Below are 25,664 nucleotides of genomic sequence, written 5' to 3'. Positions count from 1 at the left end.
TATCACATTGTTTTATATTGGTATTTCAAGAAACAAAGTTAAATTAAATCACACAAAATACATACCTGTTACAAATAAACTGCATTTGACGTCTCAACTCATATTCTTAACATTTTAGTACTGTACTAAATTAGAATTTTGACTGGAAATAGGAAAAGGTATTAAGCTCTAAGATTATGTAAACTATATTTTTTGTTGCATTTCTTTGCAATATAAAAAATAACTTCTGCGACACAATTTTGTATTACCAAGATGGAACAGAACATCAAGTCAAACCATCAGTTAAATAAGTCTTATGGTTAACAGTTTTAAATTTTTTGCTTTTAATAAAAGGCAAATAAAAAATAGTGGAAAAGAAAGCTGACAAATTCCTTCTATGTGCAATAACTTCTCCTAACAGCATTTAAAAAGTTTTTGAAAGTTTGTCGATCTTATCAAAATGTGCAGAATATCACTGAAAAATCATAGCCATTAATTAAAATTTACATAAGATTCAAAATCCTGGAAGAAATAGTTGAATCTACTTTGCAACATTTGGAATTTTACAGCAGTAGTATATGTAGTGATAAATTGATTAATAAACTATATGCTTTTAAATCATATATCAAGCAACATACTTATAAAAGCAACCTTTGAATGTTATATATTCATTTCCAATATTGAGACAAAAAAAAATTTAAAAATATTAGAAATGAAAATTAACTTGATAAAATCAGTTAAGTCATATTTGAAAGTAAATTAAATATGACACTTGTATAACGCAGAAATACATTAAAAATTCAAGGGTGTTGCTGCAGGTGGAATGCTATCCAGGTGTTTGCTTTATGCACCTCAAAATAGCAGATAAACCAATTAAGATGGGAATACAAGACCAATTTTATTAATTAAAAAATAAAATAAATAAAATAAAATAAAGCAAAGTACTGGGGGAGGGAATAAGGGTGAAACTGAAAGAAATTCATGACTGTCTAAAGAACTTCCCAAGTATGAACACTTTCAGTTTAATCAATTTAATAGTTAATCTTCAAAATTAAGATGGGGAATTACGTTAAATAATAATTTTAACACTTTCGCTGCTGGCTGGCTTTTCTAACAGCATTTTTGACCCAGGATTAAAAAGGGCAGAGACACTTTTGGACTTTCTTCTCACAATGACTGAATTAACCAGCTTCCAGTTGAGGTTGCTCGACAAAAATACCCCCCCCGCCATCAAATTGGAAGAAAATACTCTAAAATTAGGGTGGGTTTTCTGTCCAAGTGGATTAAAAATCTAATGCTGCTTGTTTGTTTGGAGATTTATTAGGTGCATTGGCAACTATGACCATAGTGCACCAATCTAATGTTGCACATTTGCATTAAGAAGCAGTGAATGTGTTAAACTAGATCATACATTCTATCTTAACTGGATCAGTTACCTTGCAAGGTAACTGAGCCAGTATATGCTATGAAGATATCAAGGAGGATTACTGCATGCAGTAACTCTGAATTCATCATATAAATATTTCTGCTTATGTAGCAATGTCATATTTAATTGCACGTTAATGCATGCTTCAGTCTTTTACATATCAGACGATCTCAATTTATATCATTTGTAAGACCGCCTTTTCTCATGAGAGACTAGTTACATAAATAACAATCTTGAATTTTTAACATAAAGTAGTTTGCATTAGTTGCAGAAAATCAAGAAAACTACATTTTTTGTCAACTCCACTTTTATTTTATATATGTTCATTCTTTCACTTTGTGTGTACATGGAGGGGGGGGGGGGAAGAGAAAGAAAGAGAGATTGTGTGTAATTAGAGAATTGAATAGACTTACTATAACTGGATAGGAATTTTGACCCTAAACATTAGATGTATTAGATATATGTATCTGAATTCAATATTTAATATAATGAAAAAAAAAAAAAAAAAGGAAAAGAAAAAAATATTACTTCCACACATTTAAATTAAGATGAATTCCCTACACAAACTAATGTACAAACAATAAATGAAAATTAGAAAAATAATGTAACTCTATTTGAAAAAGGTTCAACAGTTCATGATCAAAGTGTTGTTTTGCTAATTTTCAGGCAAAGACTTCTAAAGTGATAACTTTATTTTTGAGACTCAGTATGGCAAATTTTATCTACAAACTGGTCAAAGTCTGGTAAACTTGTTTCAAACATGGCCAGCTGATTACTAATCTCTGATACTTGCTCTTCAAGGGTTGGCTGGCTAGAGAAAGACACCAGAGGGGGTGCTGACTGGCATTCACGAAAAAAGGCACCCAGGTCATTATTTCCATCACATTCAGCAAATGGTGGTTTCTGTAAATAAATATTAATAGAAACAAATTACAGTTAAATATAATACAAAATAATTTTTAATTAAAAATATTACACATCACATGTTTATTTTAAAAGTAGTTTTCACATAAGAATGTAGCATAATCTACAGCAGCAACAGAACAGTGTTTTTTTTTTTAAATAAAAAAAATAAAATAAAATACTAAATGGCTTCACCCCCTGCTTGCTTTTCTAGCCAACACCCATGCACGCTTTTCTACATAAAATGTAGAGGTATGACGGAGTAAGTCAAATCTTTTCTACGTTTTTTTTTTCTTTTTTTTTTTTTTTATGTAAAACCCCAAACACGAGAGGTGTTAGAACCTATAGTACTTAGTACCATGCTTGGGTTGGAGGTTGAGAAGACAAAAGAAGATATTTGTTGACATTGGACTTGAACTTCTGTAGACTAATTTTCAGGAAATACGTATGAAGAAAGGTTGTTCCAGAAAACGGCAGTTGAATGAATAAACGAGAAAGATGAAAAGTTCATTCTATGAGTTTGAAGTTGGACAGTAAATGGATGTTGGCTGATGGTGGCACGTGTTCGGACTGTTTTGAAAGAGAGAGCAGGAATTATAGAAGCTAATTCAGAAGAACAGTGCGAATTGAAGTATCTGTAGAAGAGGCATGCAGCAGAGACTCTGTTAGAGATGAGTCATTAATTAACCTAACTGCCCTCTTCTGAATAGAATCAAGAAGCCTGAGAGAGGTTTTGGGGGCACCACCCCAGTTGTGGGAACAATTTTCCATAGCAGGGCGGATTTGCGATTTATACAGAGTGAGCAGCTGTTTGGAAGAAAAGTAACGCTGAGAGCAAAAGAGAAAACCAAGTTTTTTAGATGCAGAAGAAGCAATATTTGTAATGTGCTTGTGCCAAGAGAGATTAGAAGTCAGGGTAATCCCCAAAAGAGATATATCATTTTGCCAAGAAATCGGAGTGTCACTAAAGATAAGAATAAGAGCAGAAGAATCCTTTTTGCAAGATATAAGACAAGACTGAGTTTTAGAAGGGTTGAAATCAACTAAGTTGTCTTTGCCCCACTGGAGAATTACCTGGAGATCGGCATTTAAGGAATTGGTAGCAGCTATTCGAGAAGTTGAAGCTGATTGAGCAGGGTAAGGTTTCTCAAAATGGAAAGTGGAATGCAATGTGCTATCATCGGCAAAACTATGGATAGGATTTCCAGTCAATGGAAGAAGTCATTAACATACAAGAGGAAAAGAGTGAGGGAAAGAACTGAACCTTGGGGGACACCGGCATTAGTGGAGAAGTTAGAAGACAGAGAGCCATCTACCATCACCCTCAGTGAGCAATCAGAGAGAAAACTGGATAACCAATTACTAAAAACAGTTGGCAAACCATAAGATGGAAGCTTGTTTAAAAGACCTTTATGCCAAACACAATCAAAAGCCTTTGAGATGTCAAGAGCAACTACTTGTGTTTCACCGAACCTTTCCATTGAATTAGTCCATAAATGGGTAACATAGGCCAGAACATCACCAGTGGATCAACACTGACGGAATCCATACTGGCAATCGTTGATCAGACGGAAGGTTTCTAGGTAGTTTAAGAGTTGGCGGTTAATTGATTTCTCCATTACTTTAGAAAGAGTAGAAGTAATTGCAATGGGACAATAATTGGATGGGAGGGATTTGTCACCCTTTTTAGGAACTGGCTGGATATGAGCAAATTTCCAAGCAGAAGGAAAAACACCTTTGGAATAAGTGAAAAAAGCGGCAAAGAATAGGAGTAAGTTCAGGAGCACAGGTTTTGAGAACAAGTGGAGAAATACCATCGGGACCTGGAGCTTTCTCAGCATCAAGATTTGTCAAAATCCTTGTGACATCCTTTTGACGGAAGACCACAGGAGGCATTGAATGGAGTGTGTTGGGAATAGTGGGAGGTGTTTTACCAAGATCGTTAATGCATGAGTTGAAAGAAAAATGGGATGCTAGCAGGTAAGCTTTATCCTTGGCTGAAGTGATAACAGAACCATCTGGTTTGGACAGAGGTGGGAGCAGAGATGGGTAAAAGTTGCAACCAATAGCTTTGGCAAGAGACTAGAATGCTCGGCTACCATTAGGGCAAGAAGCACGTTTTCTACTCTTAGCCTGTTCAAACTCTGGTTTGGACTGGTTAATAACTGCTTTACAATTGTTGCGAGCTTTGGTGTAGGCAGAAAATGAAACTGAAGAATTAGAAACAAGTCAATTACGATATGCAACATTCTTCTCTTGAACAGCCTTAGCACATTTATTGGAAAACCAAGGTTTAGATAAAGGACGAGATTTTAAAGTGGAGTGTGAGATAAAGGATTCCATTCCTGCAAGAATAATTTCACTGACACGATCTGAGCAAACGTTGACATCAGAAGTTTTGAAACAGTAATCCGACTAAGGAAAAGAAGAAAATAAGTCTAGCAGGTCATCCCATTTTGCATTCTTGTAATGCCAAACAACATGAGATTGTGAATAGCCATGAGATAAAGGTTCCATTGGAGAAGAGACAATCACCAAGTTGTGATCTAAAGTCCCTAAAGGACCTCTCACTTCAACTGTGTACTTAGAAGGGTTGTTTGTGAGAAAAAGATCAAGTGTATTGGCTGTATGATTAGGATTGTCCGGTATTCTTGTAGGTAAATGAAAATCTGTGCAAGATAATTAGTAATTGCAAAAGCCTCAGCATCTGAACCAGCTGGAGTTGTGAACATTAAAATCACCAAGGAAAATTATCTCACTGTTAGGAAAGTTGGACTGGAGAAAGTCAAGTTGCAAAGAGCTCCAAGTGATTAGTGGAGTTGGGAGAACGGTAGAGACAACAGATGAATTTGACACAATGAGGTAGAGAGATTTTAAGCCAGAGAAGATCAAAGAGAGGAGATTCCAAATTGCCAAGTCTCTGACAGGGAATATCAGAATGGACATATGCACAAGTACCACCTTTGAGGTGAAAAGAATCATACAGCGAATAATTTGGGCATCTGAGATGAGCAGTAGTTGAATCAACTGACAACTGAGATTCTGTCAGAAAAAGTAATGGGGTTTGGCAGACTGCAAGTGGAAATGGACATCGTTGATATTAGAACTGAGACCACATATATTTGTGAAATGAATTAGGAAGTGCTTGGGAGGTTTAGATCTTTTCGCAGATAAGCTTGCTCTATTAGTTTGACAATTCATGGTGTATTCAATAGTAAGAAAAAGTGGGTGGGACATGCTGTGTGAAGTAATGAAATTTTTGGATATGGCGTACACATGGTAAGAATATACCCAGATCTTTGACATAACATGGCCTCGACAATGCTCCCCGCATACACACTACTCGGGCTCCCTGCAGTCACTATCTGGCAGAGTAGAGGTAGCAAGATTATACACTAGCTGATCTGGAAGCCTCCTAGAGAGTTACCAATAGGTTCGGTCCAGTGTACTAACTAGCGGCCGGCCTGCGAACACCATTTTAGTGCTGTACCCTTGGAAATGTAAGGAATATTGGATCTCACCACAATGTTCATCATAACCTCAAAAGTCATCAATCATACTGCATGATGGAAGAGATGGGGAAGGGTTGACTGGAACTTAGCTCTAGACACTAAACATGGGTTCCACTACTTCAAGCCTCCAATAAGCAAAGTGGTGGTATTGCACCGGTTGATGAGAGTCATCTACCACCTAGTACTGCCTGGTAACATAGAAGGGCGGCGTTCCTCCATGTGGTGTGGGCACCACACCTCGACCCCTGTTTACGTTGGTTCACACCTGGATGGTCACCCACCATCCGGGGCATGGAGGTTATACCCAGGATTACTAACAGTCCCACCATTGTGAAGGTGCAAGCAGAGGATTTGGCTGTCACAGACCATCCAGACTTCGCCGAAATTGGGTCCACTTGACTTGAGTGTTACCCGAATATCAGTTCCATCAGCGCTTTAGACTCCCAGGTAGCAAGTACAGCTTGTCTGGCATATCTGAGAGAATGTCTGTGACAACCTCAAGGACCAGACACCCGTGTAAAAGACACCCATCGAAACACTGATCAATATCTACTCAGGAAATGACCAATATAATTATTTACCTGTGCATTTGTAGTGACGAAATTTCCCTGCCCACTTGTATCATGTGACACACAACCCTCTTCTCCCATTGGCTACCCCACCTCCCACCATTCTCAAGGTGGAATAAATATCACTATGTAATTATTTACCTGCACCTTACATAGGTCACAGGGAAAAGGCCTTTTGCTTCGGAATCCATAATGCATGAGGAATATCGTTGCATCTGAAAGAGCAGGACTAAAATATTTACAAAATACTAAACTATTTACAAATATACAAACTATATTGGGTCCCTTCATTACCCGAATATCAGTTCCATCAGCGTTTTAGACTCCCAGGTAGCAAGAACAGCTTGTCTGGCATATCTGAGAGAATGTCTGTGACAACCTCAAGGACCAGACACCCGTGTAAAAGACACCTGTCGAAACACTGATCAATATCTACTCAGGAAATTACCAATATAATTATTTACCTGTGCATTTGTAGTGACGCAATTTCCCTGCCCACTTGTATCATGTGACACACAACCCTCTTCTCCCATTGGCTACCCCACCTCCCACTATTCTCAAGGTGGAATAAATATCACTATGTAATTATTTACCTGCACCTTACATAGGTCACAGGGAAAAGGCCTTTTGCTTCGGAATCCATAATGCATGAGGAATATCATTGCATCCGAAAGAGCAGGACTAAAATATTTACAAAATACTAAAAACTATTTACAAATATACAAACTATATTGGGTCCCTTCATCAGCTGACATTGTAATGTCAGCTGATGAATGAACATGAAATGATGCCGGGCGTGGTCAGGTATTAGACAGTGAAGCACGTGCATGAGGTTGATGAACTTTATGGAGGCAGCTGTCAATAGAAGACAACAATGTAATTATTTACCTGCGCATTTGTAGTGACGTAATTGCCCTGTCCTCTTCTCCCATCGGCTCGAATAAATATCACTAGGAGGAAAACGTTTTTAACGTATAGAGAGAAAATAAATAATAAGAAAAAAGGAAATAGACAACCTATGCATATTATTCTCCTGCAGGTAACCTTTCAGCTGACCTTTCAATTTCCCCAAACTGTTAGCCGCTACTACCCATGTAGGTAACTTATTCCAGTAATTTATAACTTGCTTTGTGTGAGTTAAAATCATGCTCATGATTTAAATATTAAATAACAAACTGCATGCAAGTGGAAGTAGAAATATACAGTATGGAAAACATCTAAATTAATCAAAACTTCATTTTTAATAAAATATTAAGTTTCATATTCTTACATAGTATATCATAGTGCATATCGTAATACAAGGGCTTTTTCAAAAGTAATGCTTGTTGGTCTATGATTTCTAAAATATAATAGATATACAGTTCAAATTTTTTAGGTTTTTTTTAAAATTATCACTTGTTTTCTAATTTTCAAAATATTTCCAGTCATGCTAAATGCATTTGCCCCCTTTTAACTTCATTTCAGCTTAAATGATGAATTCATTTAGCAAAAACTTTCAAAATAATTATTATTCCACAGCATTATGTCCACATAGTTGATCTTCCTAACAGTGACTCATTCAAAAGTATGTTTCCACTGCTTTCAATTTCTGCAGCAGTAGAATGCTTTCTGAGTCAGCCATTATTTGTCCTTGATGCCCATTTCTCCTGGTTGAAAATGAAAATACCTTCATATTTGGCCATCTTCACCATACACCTGCGGTTCTCAAACTGTGTGCCGCAGGATATTTTCAAGGGAAACACAGCGATACTGCATCTGTCGAGTATCGCTGTGTTTACACACCATGCAAAATACTAGCTCGAGGTAGTTCACAGTTTCAACATTACTTATTAAATTGTTTGGACCTAACTACTTAATAAATGGAACCGTTAGGTATTTCTTTTGGCCTAGGAATGCCACGAACCGAGAAAGTTTAGGAACATACACATTAGATAGCCTGGCAGAACATCCCACTTTGGCCAGGAAGTTTGTGACGACTGTTTGCTTTAGCTTTAGTCAGTGTTTACAGATCTAGAAAAATTTCGTTAATTAAGCAATTGATAGGCTAAACAGACATTACTTATATTTCAATTCCTGTAATTCTTGAGCTAACTCTTGACTTATAATAGACTATACATTTTTACAGTTGAATATACCAATTTTAAAAGCAGTTTTTAGGCAACAATATGGTTTTAAGGAAAAATAGAGCCACGATTAACTTATAAGTGTTTGAAGAGTTCCTCTTTGAAATAGTAATACAGTGGATTCCAGTTATTTGGGCCACCGGTTAATCGGGGCCGTTTATTTGGGGCAAATCTTAAAAAACAGAAACCAATTGAGAAAATAGCTAGAGTTTACTTCGCTTAATTGGGACAGCATGCCGTTTAATTAGGACAAGAAACGCAGCACTGGAGATTACCCTACGATTGTCTCTGACTGAACCACGTGGTTCAATCGAAATTCTGGAGGTCCCAACCATAAAACAATTAGCAGTCACCTGTTTATTGGGCTTTTCTGTTAGTGAAATCTATCATAAACGGACAGTAAACGCGATCTTACTGAATTTGCGATAATACTGACAGCTGGAATTCTGTGGGTTATTATGGCGAAATGTGTTTATGCTTCCATGAAATCTTCAGTCATAAAAAAAAATTAAATTTTCTGATCTCATTATTCCTATTTTTAAAGCTTCGTAACTCGTTACTCTGTTTTCACTTTCACATATTCTGTTACTTGCAATTTGTGTGTGCCGTGTTCTTTGTTATTGATTGCTTATCTTTTTACTGTTTTAAATTTTAATCCCCACCCACAAATGTCAGTGAACAGAACTGTCAACTAGTTCATATGTTCATATTACAGTACGTATTAATTATTCTGATTATCACGCATATTCTTCCGATTTTCACGTATCATTTAATTTTTTAATTGGTAATATAGGCTAATAAAGGCTAAATTACTAAGGTAATAAAGGCTAAATTACCTGGATAATATTCCCACCTATTTTCACTAATTAGACTTGCTCTTTAATAGAATTAAAATTCAATTCACAAATGTGATCACAATGACCGGCGCTTACTGCACATTGTATAGTGAACCAATTGTAAAGGGGGGTACATTGTATTTTTAACTATTTACGTGAAACTTTGGATAATTGGGGCAGACGCTTAATCGGGCCAAAATGCACTAGTCCCGATGTGTTCCAAATAACCGGAATGGACTGTAGTAATCGTGGCATGTGATACAAGAACGCAAGCGTATGAGCTTATGGAGAATCAGCCCAAAAAAAAAAAAAAAAAATTTCACACAACCATTCCCTCTAAATGTTTGTCCAGTTCCTCCTTAAATTTATTTAACCTATCAACTTCCATGACAGACGGAAGTCTGTTCCGGGAATGCCAGAGGTGCATTAAACTTGGGCAGTAAGCTAGATAATCTTGTAATAACTGAGTAAAGTGGAAGAGAAACTTTTGAAGAAAGGCACATAAGAAAGGCACCTGGGGTGCATGGAATCTATCCAGTTATATTAAAGGAGGCAGCAAAGGAAGTAAGCAAACCCTTAGCCATAATTATGAGAGGCTTCCTTGGACTCAGGGGAGGTGTCCATGGGCTGGAGATGTGCAAATGTGACCCAATCCACAAAGGAGAATCAAGGGGAGACATAGGTAATTACAGACCTGTTAGTTTAACTTCTGTTCCAGTGAAATTAATGGAGGCACTGGTTAAAGAAGCATTGCAGGATCATCTACAAAAGACTTCAGTTATAGCTGAGACACAGCATGGGTTTGTTAAGGGGAAGTCTTATCTGACCAATTTGATTGGACACTATGATGTGGTCACAAAGGAACTGAATGCCAAAAATAATTTTGATACCATATATTTGGATCTTAGAAAGGCTTTTGATACTATTGCACATGGAAGCCTGCTGCACAAATTGGAGCAGTGGCATTGGAGGCAAATTGCTGCTATGGATTAAGGGATGGTTGAGTGGGAGAAGACAGAGTGGTAATCAATGGACACTGCTCTTCGTGGACTAATGTTATTAGCGGAGTCCCCAGGGTTCAGTGTTAGGTCCATTGTTGTTTTCTGTATTCATCAATGATACTGATGATGGTATATCAGGCTTAATGTCCAAGTTTGCAGATGATACAAAGGTTGGCAAGATTGTTAATGACAGTATGCTACTGCAATGGAATCTAGAAAATTTGGGCACATGGGCTGAGAGGTGGCAATTGAAGTTTAACATTGACAAATGTAAAGTACTGCATATGGCTGGCAGTAACTCCAGAGTAACGTACCAACTGTGCGGTACTACACTCAAGCTAGTGGAGAATGAAAAAAAAAAAAAAAAAAGACTTCGGGGTAATTGTGCAGTCAGATATGAAGTTTTCTGAGCAGAGTAGACACCTGTCTACTCTGTTCAGAATGGGGTCTTGTCAATGATATACAAGAATTTTGCTAGCAGGGATAGGGAGGTGATTACCCCTTTGTATAAGGCAATGGTCAGGCCACACCTTGAACATTGTGTACAGGCCTGGAAGCCTCATTTTAGGAAGGATGTAGAGCTGCTGGAAAGAGTACCAAGAAGGGCAATGAGATTGGTGAGGGGAATAAAAGTTGCTCTTATGAAGAAAAGCTTAAGTTCTGCAAATTGCAGCATCTGGAGACTAGGAACCTGCGAGGTGATCTGATTGAGGTGCACAAGGCCTTGAATGGTTTGAGCAACCTCAATGCTGATGATGGGATTCTTCCTCTTGCTCAGATTCTGCATGTGAGGGGGCATAAATTCAAACTGCAGAAAGACAGTTGTAGAATAGATGTGAGGAAATATGCCTTTAGCCAGCAGGTGGTTGATTGCTGGAACAAACTTCCATCTGCCTTTGTGGAAGTTGACAGCTTAAATAAATTCAAGGGTGAACTAGACAAACTTCTGTAGTGAATAGGTTTTTTTTTTATTTGACTGATGTGATATAAGCTTGCTCTTTTGCATCATATTCCACTACTAATGTGTAATGCTCCTATTGTCTTTACCAAGTCTGTCCATCCACATAAAGCAATTCAACTTGCAGTGGACAGATTTCCATTAAATTTTATATTTAGCTCTTTTAGAAAGGTTTGTTTGGCTATTCCAAACACACATTGCTATTTTTTTCTACTGTTTTAAATTTTATAATCCTTAAAAAAAAAAAAAAAAAAAATTGAGGTAAAAAAATTACCTAAGTCTGAAGTTATGTAAGTCAGGGACTTACTGTATTGCAAATGGGTAGCAGTAGCCCCGAAGTAATGTACTAACTGTGCGGTACTGCACTCAAGGTAGTGCAGAATGAAAAAGACCTGGGGGTAATTGCGCAGTCAGATATGAAGTTTTCTGAGCAGTGCAGATGGGCTGCAAGAGTATCTCATGGGGGTCTTGTCAATGATATACAGGAATTTTTTACCAAGCAAGGATAAGGAGGTGATCATCCCTTTGTATAATGCAATGGTCAGGCCACACCTTGAGTAAACGTACAGGTCTGGAGGCCTCATTTTAGGAGGGATGTATAGTTGCTTCAGCGAGTACAGAGGAGAGCAACAAGATTAGTGAGGGAAACAAAAGGGTGGTCTTACCAAGAAAGGCTTAAGTTCTGCAAATTGCAGAATTTGGAGACTAGGCACCTGCGAGGTGATCTGATTGAGGTGTATAAGGCTTTGAATGGGTTGAGCAGGCTCAATTCTGATGGTATTCTTCCTCTTGCTCAGATTACAAACCTGAGTGGGCATAAATTCAAATTGAGGAAAGACAGTTATTAGTAATAGTATTAGTAATGGCCGTATGGTGCAAGAAAGCCTATGGCTTATACTGCACCAGGCAAAAAAAAAAAAAAAACCCTAATAATTAATAAAAGAAAAGAGAATTAAGCCTATCATCCTATGCGTTTCTCTCAACAAGGTACTATCCAGATGACCTTTGAATTTCCCCAAACTGTCAGCCTCTACCACCCACGTAGGCAACTTATTCCAGTAATTTATAACTCACTGGCTACAATAAAACTTTCTGCAGTCCAATCTAAACATCTCCCCCATAACTTGAATTTATGTCCCCTAGTTCTAGCATCATTTATAATCTTGAAAATTTCGTCCTCATTTATTTTACTGATGCCTTTCAGAGCCTTAAACACCTCAATCAAATGTCCTCTAAGGTGTCTAGTTTCCAAACTCTGCAACCCACATATTCGAAGTCTTTCTTCATAAGGATGCCCTTTTGCCGATCTCACCAGGCGAGTTACCCGTCTTTGCACCCTTTCAAAAAGCTCGATGTATTTCTTTCTTTAGGTGCGGTCTCCATACTTGAACACAGTATTACAAGTCTAACACTGGTCTAACAAAAGCCTTATACGGGATTATCACGTCCCTATCTCTACTTGCAAAAGTTCGACAGATCATCGAGAAGACGCCACGGGCGTTCCTTGCAACCTGTTTACAATACTCAGAGAATTTCATGTTTGACCGGATCTTAACACTCAAGTCCCTTTTCTCCAGTACTGGGTTTAGTTGAACTCCACCAAGTGAATAAGTTATTTTAGGATTACTGTTTCCCAGGTGTAATACCTTACACTTTGTTCAATTAAAGCATAGCTGCCATTTTTCTGACCATTCCTGAAGTCTGTCTAGGTCTCTCTGAAGAAGCTCAGCTTGACAGCGATCATTAACAACTCTACCAATTTTAACATCTGCAAATTTAGACATAACGCCCTCTATCCTTTCATCAATGTAATTTATGAAAATTAAAAACAACAGTGGTCCTAATACTGATCCTTGGGGAACCCCACTTCTTACATCAACTCAATCTGAGGAATAGCCATTTATTACAACCCTCTACCTCCTGCCCTGAAGCCATCCTGATATCCATCTAAGGATTTTCCCAATGATTCCAACCTCTTCCAGCTTATAAAGCAACCACTCATGTGGGACTGAGTCAAAAACTTTCCTGAAATCTAAATAAACAATGTTGAAATTATTTCCTAAATCCAGCTCTTGAGTTTCAAAATAGCGAACCAGATTTGTTAAACATGATTTTCCCTGTACAAAACCATGCTGAGTATCCTTGAGAATTTCAATTCGATCCAAATGATCCTGAATTCCACCCTTGATCATTGCCTCCATGATTTTCCCTACCACTGAAGTCAGACTGACAGGTTGATAATTTCCCACTTACTCTTAGAACCACCCTTATATATGGGAGATACATTGGCACTTTTCCAATCCAATGGAATCTCCCCAGAGTCTAGTGATGCTCACATAATTAGCCTCAATGGTTCAATGCACTCACCTGCTGCCTCCCTTAAGATTATAGGGTATATTCCATCAACTCCAGGAGAGCCTTATTGGCCTAGGCTCGAGAGTCTTTTCATTAAATAATCTTGCGAAATTTCAATATCATTAATTACATATTTTTCAACTTCGCTCCCACAATTTCCCATTGCCACAAAAGGTTTTTCTTTTGTAAATATCGATGGATGCAAAATAACTGTTGAGTTCATCTGCAATGTCAGCTGGTGTATTTAATACTATCCCCTTTCCCTTACATAAAGGTCTGATCTGGTTTGTCCTGCTCTTCTTAGCATTTATATATGTGAAGAATTCCTTATCCCCCCCTTCATTGCTCTGTTTGCTATCGATTTCTCATAAACTGCCTTTGCCTGTCGAACATTTTCTGTGGCTCTATTACAGATCATCTTGTAGCTGTTATAAGCTTCAGTACTTTTTATTGCTCTGTAACTTTTCCATGCCACCCTTTTCTGCTCAAGTAATGTGGCAACTTCACTATTCATCCAACTTGGAACCCTCCTTGTGGAGTATTTTTTTAATGGTAAATACGCATTTAAGGTGTCTGTGATTAATGTTTTAAAAGCATACCACAGTTCAATTGTATTCATTATCTGTGGGATATCTACCCAGTTAATAGAGGCCATGTAGCAGCTTAAGGCATTGTAATTTCCTTTTCTGAAATTATAACCTATTCCTTTGCCTTTTAACTACTGCTACTTCTCTCATTATCATCCACTGTAGAACTCCGTGATCACTTCCATCTACTCTACTGTCAGCCCTGTTATGTTATAGAATAGATGTGCGGAAATTTGCCTTTAGCCAGAGGGTAGTTGAATGCTGAAACAAACTTCTATCTATCATTGTGGAAGTTGGTAGCTTAAATAAATTCAAGGAGAAACTGGACAAACATTTAGAGGGAATGGATGTGTGAAATGTTTTTTTTTTTGGGCTGACGCTACATAACTTTGCTTTCTTGCATTGTATGCCTTGATTACTACTATACAGGAAATCTGTAGGAAAGGGTATAGAGAAGACCAATAAAATCAATTATAGCCACAAAGGAATATTTTTACCAAGAGAGATTAAAGTTTAGTAAGTTACAATGATTTGTATTCAGGCTTGTTTGTTTGTTTATTTTGGTTTTTTGGAGCATTAGCAACTAAGGCCATATTGCTCCAGGAATATGCGGTAGCCATTCCCTAACCTTTCCGCATCCTCCGTATTTGGTGGTGACAGGTTCGGACCCCGGTCTAATCAAGAAGCATGTGCTACGCACTGCTGCTCCTTCCCTACAAGGAGTAGGGAAGGATACAAGGGGCTACAGAGGCCCCTTGTATTTAGGCATGTCTGTCATGATCTCATTAGGGTTACACTAAAAATCGATAGAAGGACAACATAATTTTAAACTGAGAAAAAGATATGGAAATTTTATGTATATTTAAAGAGGGACTGGATAAATATTTAAAAAAATAAAATAAAATGGATGAGGAAATAGAAATAGCATATAGTATCTTTTTTCTTTTTTTTTTTTTTTGCAGCATAAACTTGTTTTCTTGCATCATTTTCCAATACAGTCAGTCCTTGTGTAACACGATTTATAAATAGGGGAACGATGTTGCATATAACACGAACGTAATTCGCTTATGCATGATTTGCCTTTGTGTTTACAAGAAATGGTAGTCGAACACGGCGTAATCACCCAAACTGAAAACAATACAGTAGGAATGAAGAGAAGATTCTGAAAATTTATTTGTTTTTAAGAGTTCACGAAAGGGGAAACGTATTTCACATAATAACATAAAAACCCATGAACTCCACTAGCAGGAACCCCCAATAAACCAGAAACTGCAAATTGTTTTATGGTAGGGACCTCCAGAAATGTGCTTTAGTAAAACGTAAGCATGTAATATGTGAGAATAGTGTGTTTCCGCCTTTACTGCATTGTTTATTCATTTTCTACACAGGCGCTGCGTTGTTCATTTAGTTGCTACTTGTTTGCTGTGTGTTTATGTATATCAAGCTTGTCTCCTCAATTTTGTTCTTTTTATACTTGTGCTCTATTCTCAAAAAAAAATGAGTAAAATACTTGAAAAAAGTGTGAAAAGGAAGCGTTCTGGTGCAGATATTTCAGATAGAAAAAGAAAAACAATATCGATAGAAGAAAAATATGAAATTGTGAAAAGCTTTGAGCGGAATGAAAGAACACGCGATATTGTGCGTGCTACAGGCCTAAATGAGGGAATGCTGAGAATTAGAAAGAATGCAGAAAAAATAAAAGAAAAATAAAAAAAAAAAAAAGAAAAATAAAATAAAAGAAAGAATGCAGAAAAAATCAGGAACAACACAAAGTGTAACAAAATCAATTAGATCAAGACACAAAGAATTGGAAACGATGGAACGTCTCATCTGTTTGGATAGAAGATCAAACAAAGAGGAGATCAGGAACAAGTTTCTTACGATAAAAGCAAAGGCACTGGCAATATTTGAAGACCTCAGAAATAAAGCTGAAAACCCTCAAGAAGTGCCTTCCTCTACTGCCAGTAGTGGCTGGTTCAATAATTTCAGGAAACGTCATGCTTTCCATAATGTGAAATTATCAGGTGAAGCTGCGAGTGCAGATGAAGCAGCAGCAAAGGCATTTCCGCCAATACTGAAAAACCTAATTGAGGAAGAGGGCTAACTTTGATGAAACCGGACTGTATTGGAAAAAAATGCCATCATGCACATATATCTCAACAGAGGAAGCATGAGCTCCGGGCTTTAAGGCTGCTAAGGATAGACTGACTGTTATGTTAGGAGAAAATGCAAGTGGCGACTTGAAACTGAAGCCTGTTGTTGTTTATAATGCAGCCAATCCACGAGCGTTAAAAGGGATCGTAAGGTCTACCCTGGGTGTTTACTTTAGGAACAGCAGAAGAAGGTGGATGACATGGCAGATCTTCACTGACCTTCTACTACATGTGTTTGAAGATGTGTTTCGAAGCGACTGCAAAAAGAAAAATTTGGATTTTAAGATTTTAATTATTTTGGACAATGCACCAAGTCACCCTCCAACGCTTGCTGAACTGTCACCAAACTTTAAAATCCTGTTTTTACCACTGAACACAGCATCTCTTATCCAGCCACTTGACCAAGAAGTAATTGCTGCTTTTAATTACTATTACACAAGACGCACATTTAAGATGCTGATAGCAGAAACAGTTAAAGACTTCTGAAAATGATTTAATATAAAGAATGCAATTTACATATTTGTGATCCATATTTGTGGAGGCTTGGAACGAAGTGACAAAAGAATGCTTACATAGTGTTTGGCAGCTTCTTTTACCAGATTTTATTCATAATTTTAAAGGCTTTGATCCTGTAAATGAGCTTACTAAATTAATAGCTTTTTTTGTGATTATCTTCACAACTGGGTCGTCGTGTCTGCAATACTAGGGTATTGCAGACATGACGACCCATGTCTGCAATACTGATGATAGGCCAATAGCCTTGAAACATTTCTGGGTGGTGGTACTCACTGAGAATAAGTAACAATAGTCTTCTCTATTAGTGAAGCGTTACTTATTTGAGATAGTGCAATATCATGCCAACTCGTCGTGAAGGCAGAGCACAATATGAGAAAGAGCAAATGATGCCCACAACAACTAATTGTAGTTTTTAAAGAGTTGTCTATGGTGTATCTATACACCGATATTATATAGATATTAAACTTTTAATGTATTACGCCTTGCGCATTTAATTATTTTAAATATTGTCTTATACACCTTTTGGCATCTCTCATATTGTGTGAATATCTTCACAACTGGGTCGTCATGTCTGCAATACTAGGGTATCTGCCCACCCACTGATGATAGGCCAATAGCCTTGAAACATGTCTGGGGAGCCTGATATTCACGGAGTTTCCGAGAATGGGTAACAACAGTCTTCTCTACTGGGGAAGCGTTATCTATTGGAGGAATTTGAGTTTTTGAGTGGAGTGAGTTGAAGAGTTACTGTCCCTTTCATTCTTCGACATGTTTCTTTTCCTCTTCCACTACTACTATTACTTTCCCTCTACCTTTTTGCTTTTCTAAGTCTAATAGGGACAAATGGTTTGAATTTTATAATTCATTTGTTTGATTTAATAGATCTGGCCCAATAGGTTTTTTTCATATTAAATTCACAATAGCCTTGAAACATGTCTGAGTGGAGTGGTGGTACTCACTGAGAATAAGTAACAATAGTCTTCTCTATTAGTGAAGCGTTACTTATTTGAAGTAGTGCAATATCATGGCAACTCGTCGTGAAGGCAGGGCACAATATGAGAAAGAGCAAATGATGCCCACAACAACTACTTGTAGTTTTTTAAGAGTTGTCTATGGTGTATCTACACACCGATATATAAATTAATAGCACATTGTGTTGCCCTCGCAAAGCAGGTTGGCAGGAATTTGAACTGGAGGAAGAAGATTTAGAAGAGTTGCTTCAGTCTTATGAAGAACTTTCAACTGAAGAACTGGAACAACTTGTTGCTAGAGGGCAGGTGGAAGATAAGGAAGACGAAGAAGTTGAATGTCTGAACACCACCATAAAACAGCTTTCTACTTCAGAGTTAAATTCATTTGAGAAAAGTATGCAATGGCTAGAAGATAACGATTATAATGCAGAAAGAAGCAGAAGAGCACTTCATACAATTTGATCTGCTTTGGAGCCATATAAGCAGCTGCTTTGTGAAAGAAGGAAGATTGCAAAACAACAGAAACTAGATGTATTTTTTATGAAAACACCCAAGAAAGAGATAAAATGAGCCACAGCCCTGTAGTTCTGGTGTGACCAGATTTCGTCCAAAGTCCTCATCGGCATCTCCTCCACCTCGTAGTTCCAATAATGATGACAACCTGCAGCCACTTTCCCCATAATTCCGCTTCTTCAACCCTTTCTCAAGCCTCAAGCTGTCTTCGTTTATTTTTAAGGTAAGAATCTAAATTTAATTGATTAAATTATTAATTTTACATTTTTCAATTGTGTAAGTGTTTTATTACAATTATTTATTACAATAAATAATTGTAATAAAACATTATCAAACAATTATTTATTGCGTTTGGTAATGTTTTTGTTACAAATGTGTATCCAGTCTTGGGTGGTCGGTATCTAACCCTATTTTCCCCACAGGGCCTGTTGTTTATATTACACGAGGGTTTCTAGGAACACAACTATTGTGTTATACGAGGACTGACTGTACTAACTTTTAAACAACTTTTTTTAATAACAAACAACAAAAATGAAATAACTACATAAAAACATACCAATTCAACCATAACAAAGTCTTCAAAGCCATCACTGCAGTTTGACTTCTGAAAAACATCACTAGTATTACAATTGTAGTCTAATGAATGATCAACACCAGTGACACAGTTCCTGTTTGTATGTGCTATATCAACATTTGCATTTTTATCAGCACTTTTTATTTCATCCTGCTCTTCTGTTTTGGTATGAATAGGATTATTATCTGAGTCATGTTGCATAAGACTCAAGAATGGAGTGTCAGGAAAGAATATATCTGGAAGGAGTGATGGATCAGGTACTTTTGAACAGGGTGCAAATGCTCCAACTTTTCTTGTTTCTCCAAGGCTGAGCTGGCAATTCAGACTAGAAGAAATATTTTAATAAAAATAAGTTTTGGAAGGACATTATGTGGTTATTCATCAAAAATTAGCATGTAAGAAAAGATACACTTTTTCCACGTGGAAATTTTTGTATTTTTAGTAGTGAGCCCATTTCAAGTACCAATACACACTAAATTTTAAACTAGTAATATTTTAGGATTCTTGCTGAATCCTTGCATCAGGCCATAAAAGGGTTGTAATTAACTAAAAATGGGTTTAAGTGAAAATCAAATCATTTTAAATTAAGTTAATATGAACTTAAATTACACAAATATCTAAGAGAAAGAAAGAGTTGCTCCTTATCTTAGCAGCCCAATGACAGACTGCCAGTCATGGTTGGGGGGGGTTCTATGTGGATGCAATCATGTCTAAGCCTTAGGCTGAATAGCAAAATCATAACATTACAATACTAACCAATCAACAGAAGCGATATAATTACATTAAACTGGATTAAAATAGATTAAAATACCCAGGAGAGCCAATTTACATGTAAATGTCAATTTATATGCTTATAACAATCAGATAAAAACTTAGAAGACATCATAATCACTTTCTCTAATAGCTCTTATTAAATCTTTTAATCCAAACAATAATAGATCAGCAGATGAGTATTCTTGGATATTGCTTGGAAGATTCTCACCCTTCCCCCTTCCATAACTCCATACCTGTCAACTTTTAGAAATTGACAAAAGGGAAGACTTTTAATACAGATCTGGATTTCACTGGAATGGCCACTGCATGCTTCTCTTTCAAATTAACAATCCCTAATTAATGCATTTTAACATGATCTGGGTGAAGCTGACTATAGTGAACCGTGCCGACTTATATGAAATGGACTACAAAGTGTAGTCAGTAGTTAAGCAAATTCAAAGTAACTATTCACAAACCAATTCTCTTAACAAAAACCCACTTACATTACACTAACCTAGCCTTTCTTTAATCATGCTTTTAAACAAGCCAGTGTCTTTTTTTGGGTTATTTTCACCACGAGAAAATTAATCATCATGTATTTGTGGCTAATTAATTTTCTCTTAATGTTCTTTTTTAACAATAAACACTCACAACACAGGAGTGTTGTGTACGTGTTGTCTGTTTACACACAGATTGTGTGCTAAATTCTTCCTGAGTTATTAATACTACTTACAAAAAAACAAGCATTAAAATTATGATCATCACCACCAACCATTTTCAATCCACTGCAGGACAAAGGCCTCGCCAGTAACTTTCCAGCTCCTTTTGTTTTGTGCAATGGCCATCCATTTACTACCCACAAACTAATGAATTTCATCTGTCCATATCCGTCGTTGTCTTCAAGGTTTTCTTCTAGCTCCTTTTGGGTACCATTATGTTATTTTTTTAATCCATCTGTCATCATGTCTTCAAGCTATGTCTTGGCCAAGACCATTTTAGTTCTTTAGTTTTGATAAGAATGTCCTTTACTTGAGTTTGCTGCCTAATTCTATGCGTTTCTCTTCTCATCTAGCAGTCCAATTCCTATTATATTTTGTTCCATTCTTTGCTGTGTAGTTCTCAGCTTCTTTTCCATTCTTTTGGTGAGTGCCCAAGTTTCACTTCCATGTCATGGTGGGGAGTATACATTGGTCCATTATTTTACATTTCTGATAATGCTCCTCAGTATGTGAATATATTTCCTGAATGCTATCCATCCAAAATTTATTCTTCTCTTGAATTCCAGCCATTTATCATTATTACAGCTAATGACTTGAATCCACCTTTTTAATTACTGCTCTTTCAATGATTATATCCCTTTCTGTGGCATACTTGTTCATCATTACTTTGTTTTAGCCATATTCATTTTTAGTCCAAAATCCTTACTAATTCTGCATAATTGATTAAGATTTTCTTCTAATTCTTTGGGATCGTGGCTTATGACCACAATGTCATCTGCAAATCGTAAATGGTTTAGGTACTCTCCGTTCACATTGACTCCTTTCTGAGACCAGTCTAATCTTCTGAAAGCTTCCTCAAGGGCAGCAGTAAACAGCTTTGGAGATATTGTGTCTCCTTGTCGAATTCCGTTCTCAATTTTAAATTTGCTACTGTCTTTGTCTAGTCTAATAAAGGAGGTAGCATTCTCATATTTTTTTCAAAATCATAATATATGGGGCATCTATGCCTTGTCTTTCCAGTGCCCGAAATTTGTCTTATGCTGTATGGAGTCAAATGCCTTTTCATAATCCACAAATGCCAGGCATAATGGTGTTTTATATTCATTTGCTTTCTCCATTAGCTGTGATATTACTTGAAGGTGATCCATAGTTGAGAATTCTGTCCTAAAGCCAGCTTGCTCTTTCGGTTGATTCCCATCAAGTATTCTTTCTTATCTATTAGTAATGACCCTTGTGAACAACTTGTAGACGTGGGATAACAAGCTAATTGGTCTATAATTTCTAATTTCCAATTTATCTCCTTTCTTATTCAGCAAAATTATGATTGCATTATTCCACTCCTTAGGCATCATGCCTTTTCTAATGCATTTTGTGAAGAGTCTTGTCAGTTTCTGTGTCATGTCTGTTTCTCACAATTTTAACAACTCTACAGTAACTTCATCTTCCCCCGGGGCTTTCTGATTCTTCATTTTCTTCAACACATGTTCTACCTCATTATAAAAGATATCGGGTAATGTCGTATGTGTTACATCTTCCCCACTGATGGCATCATTCCTTCGCTCCTTGTATAATTCTCTATAGTAGTCTTCGGCTATTTGAATTATATCTTCTCTGCTATTTATAAGTACACTATTGCTATTCTTCAGTAGTTTCAGTATCATCTGTCTGTCTGTATTAATGCTCATGGCTGCTGACTTAAGTCCTTTGTTTTCCCCCGATGCTTGTTCTACTTTTCTTGTGTTCTTATGTCCTCTCTCAGTCTCTTTCTAATGGCTTTGCATAACTCAGTACACTTAATTTTATTCTTGTCAGTGTTTATCTTTCTCTTCATTTGTCATCTTCGATTCATCATGACAAGTGTTTCTTGATTAATTTTTTTCATCTTTGGATTTCTTTTTACCTATAGATTTCCTGGGCTTTATCACTTTCAAAAAGTTGTAGTATTCCTCGTCGATATCTTGGTCCTGAACAGTCTGCAGAAGCTCAACCTTGTTCTTAAGTTCCAGTACACACTGCTTTTTCTCCTCTTCTGTTATTCTCAAAGACCTTCGTATTATTTACTTGAACGAGTTTTGTTCCTTTCTTTTCTTACATCTATATCTAGTGTGCATCTTACCATTCTGTGATCACTTCCAACATTTACCTTGTTCAGGACAGTAACATCATTCACGATATATCTTCTGTTAGCTAGGATGAAGTCAACTGCATTAGTTGTTAATCCATTTGGACTCTTCCATGTCCACTTTCTATTCACCCTTTTCTTTAAAAAAGTGTTCATTACTGACAATCCTCGAGATTCTGCAAATTCCACAAGTCTTTCACCATTTCCAAAATGTCCTGTAGTTTCCCGTTGTGCACTGTTTTGTCTCTTTGTCTCTTTCCAACATTGAAGTCCCCCATAATGATGATGTAGTGGGTTTCTGCTGATCTAGAAGATTCTCAATTTTGGTATACATTTCTTCAACCTCTTCATCATCATGGCTTGATGTTGTGCATAACTCATTATAACCTTTAGCTAGTACCACTTAGAAATCCTGAGTAGTAGTAGTCTTGACACCCTTGGTGACATCATTCTTTTTAAATTCAATGTTGTTTTTTATATCTTTATGGAGCAGAAAGCCAACTCCACCCTCACTCTTTTCACTGCTTCCATTGGTGTACAGCAGATTTCCACTTGATAAACTTATAAGTGATACATTTCTACTTCTTGTTTCAGCCAAACCGATGATATTCCAATTTACATTTTCTAATTCCTTTTCCAGCTCTAATATCCTATCTTCACCGATGAGGATCTTACATTGTAACAGGCCAAGTTCAGTTTCCGTGCATGGCAGCCTGGTTGTACCCAGAGATTCTTAGCACCCTCTGCTTCCAACTCTTATCCTCTCGCTGCCATAAGAGGGGAAGTGAAAGTTGCTGGGCACTGAGCGGCATTTGTTTTGTCATGCTATCATGTGTTGGAGGGTTTGGTCTTTTCCTCTTAACGCTGACCAGGCATCTTGAAGAGAACCACCCTAAATGTTCATTGCCACCTAAGTGACGTAACACGGCTTACCATCGAGGTGTGCATGTGTGGATTTTGGAGAGGCAGGCCAACCGGACTTCTCCTAAATCTTCTGAAATAGAAAGATATTGGATCCATCAGTCTTTTAGATTGTGTCAAAAAAAAAAAAAAAAAATCAATAGTAAAAGTTAAATTTTACTATCACGCTTCTGAGGAACTTTGATGGTTCTTTCAAAACAGTAGCAACAAAATTACATCTGTCTATGTATTGATTCTGTAAATGCTCAGAGATGCACTATAGTCTATCAGCAGTGTTTACAAATAATGTTAACAGTTTTTATACATGACAGGGTTTTAAAATTGGCATAGGAGACATATTTTGCATAAGATTTGAAACAGTGTGGCTTACATAAGCCAAATTTGAAGGAATTCTATGGAATTGACATCTAGAAGTTGATTAACATGAATCAAATAATACATATATAAACACAGATTGAATTAATGCAATTAAGAAATAAGTAATGGCAACTTTTTTTTTTTTTTTATGATTTTTTGATTTGATTTTGATATTTTTGATGATAATCCTGCTCTGATGTTCAGCTACAAAGTAAAAATAATAAAAATTTATATTTAAAAGCATTAATGAACACAGTTTTTCAATCTTTACAAACTTTCAAATTCCTTGCAAAAATTCAGTCTTGATTAAGAATAGACTGGAAACCCACAGTTAAATTCTATACAGCAAAAACTACCAACAAGAAACCTAATTTTACTAGCATCTGCTCAATACATTCGAAAAGAGTGCAGAATAACAGAGTATCTTAAGAAAAGATTCCTCCACCAAGAGAACATGACCACCAGCTCCTTGGGCTAATCATCAATACCCCAATGGACACACACACACACACACACACACACACACACACACACACACACACACACACACACACACACACACACACACACACACTGGGCATATGAATAACTGGTGTTACTCATATGTCCAACAGAGAAGCCACCATAGATACTTCCTTGGCAGCTCCAGGAACTATAACCGATATGAGTGAACTACTTCATTGTACAGGATGTAAAAACAAGTTCATTCAAGTTGAAGAAAAAAAAAGGGGAGAGAGAACCGTCCAATTAATGCATTTTGGGCATTTTCACCTGCTTCTTGTTAATTATTATTGTTTCATTAAATCTGATAAGAGTCTTTAAAGAAAATCATTCATCTGTCCTTTCCTTTTGATTGATTTAAAGTAATTTATTATGATAGCGTCTCCTAATTTTTCTCTGATTATTATTTTCATAAGCTCATAAATTTACACTTAAGCTGATTTTTTCCAAGTACTTTGATCTAATTCAATCAAATTGAAAACAATCACATTCCTTCTATTGACCAGTTAATATTGTAACTATTATGAATTTGACACCTTCAGCACAACACTTTGGCATAATTAACACATGCAATGTCAATCAAAAATTTCTAAGACTATTTTTAAAGTCTTATAAGCCATGGAAGGAGAGGACCATGATGATGAGCAAGAGATCTTCGTAAGAAGAATGGGAAAAATGGAAATGAAATCTTCCAAATGTTATGGAACTGCATTTGAGATGAATGCTTAAGCAAGACTGTCATTTAACAGTGGATTAACATTGGAAACTCAAAATGGCTGAGAATGGGAAATTCAGGTTCACCTTCAACTTCAAGTAATGATGAAATGGTTGTTCAAGGAGATTTAAAAATTTGTTCTGAGACTTAGAAATTGCTGATGAACTGGGAATTTCCTTTGGATCATGTCAGGTGTTTGTTTGTTTGTTATTTGGTTTTTAGGAGCATTAGCAATTAAGGCCATATTGCTCTGGGGATATGCGGTGGTCATTCCCTGACCTTTTTGCATCCTCCATATTTGGTGGTCGTGGGCTCAAACTCCGGTCTAATCAAGAAGCGTGTGCTACACACTGCTGCTCCTGCCCACCTGGCCATTGGAGGTGCCTCATGTCAGGTGATTTTGACCAAAAAGTTCATTTTTGAGAATTATGTGAGTTACTGAAGAGAAAGGCGGCATGATGCTAAAATATGAGTGTATATGGCAATGACCCTGAAATGAAATTCCAGTCACCTAGTGGAAGTCACCAAATTTGCCCTGACCAAAAAAAATAAAATAAAATAAAATAAAAATTAAAAAAAAAAATTAAAAAAATAAATAAA

General features: G+C 36.7%; 1 protein-coding gene across 2 annotated transcripts in view; it reads right to left on the bottom strand.

Annotated features, from left to right (window-relative positions):
- Window positions 1-2,079: 2,079 nt before the first annotated feature.
- Window positions 2,080-25,664, bottom strand: part of Atg13 (Autophagy-related 13) — a 124,075-nt gene continuing 100,490 nt past the window's right edge. For both annotated transcript variants that reach the window (XM_090379084.1, XM_090379085.1), the window contains 2 exons: window positions 18,959-19,301; window positions 2,080-2,308 (listed from right to left, as the gene is read on the bottom strand). In XM_090379084.1, the coding sequence (XP_090235210.1) occupies window positions 2,096-2,308; window positions 18,959-19,301 (556 nt within the window). In that variant the 3' untranslated portion in view covers window positions 2,080-2,095. The remainder of the gene's footprint in view (window positions 2,309-18,958; window positions 19,302-25,664) is intronic.

This window comes from Mastigoproctus giganteus, chromosome 8, assembly GCF_048544385.1.
Source record: "Mastigoproctus giganteus isolate SK-2022 chromosome 8, ASM4854438v1, whole genome shotgun sequence".
NCBI lineage: Eukaryota > Metazoa > Arthropoda > Arachnida > Uropygi > Thelyphonidae > Mastigoproctus > Mastigoproctus giganteus.
This window is presented reverse-complemented; position numbering and strand designations above follow the sequence as displayed.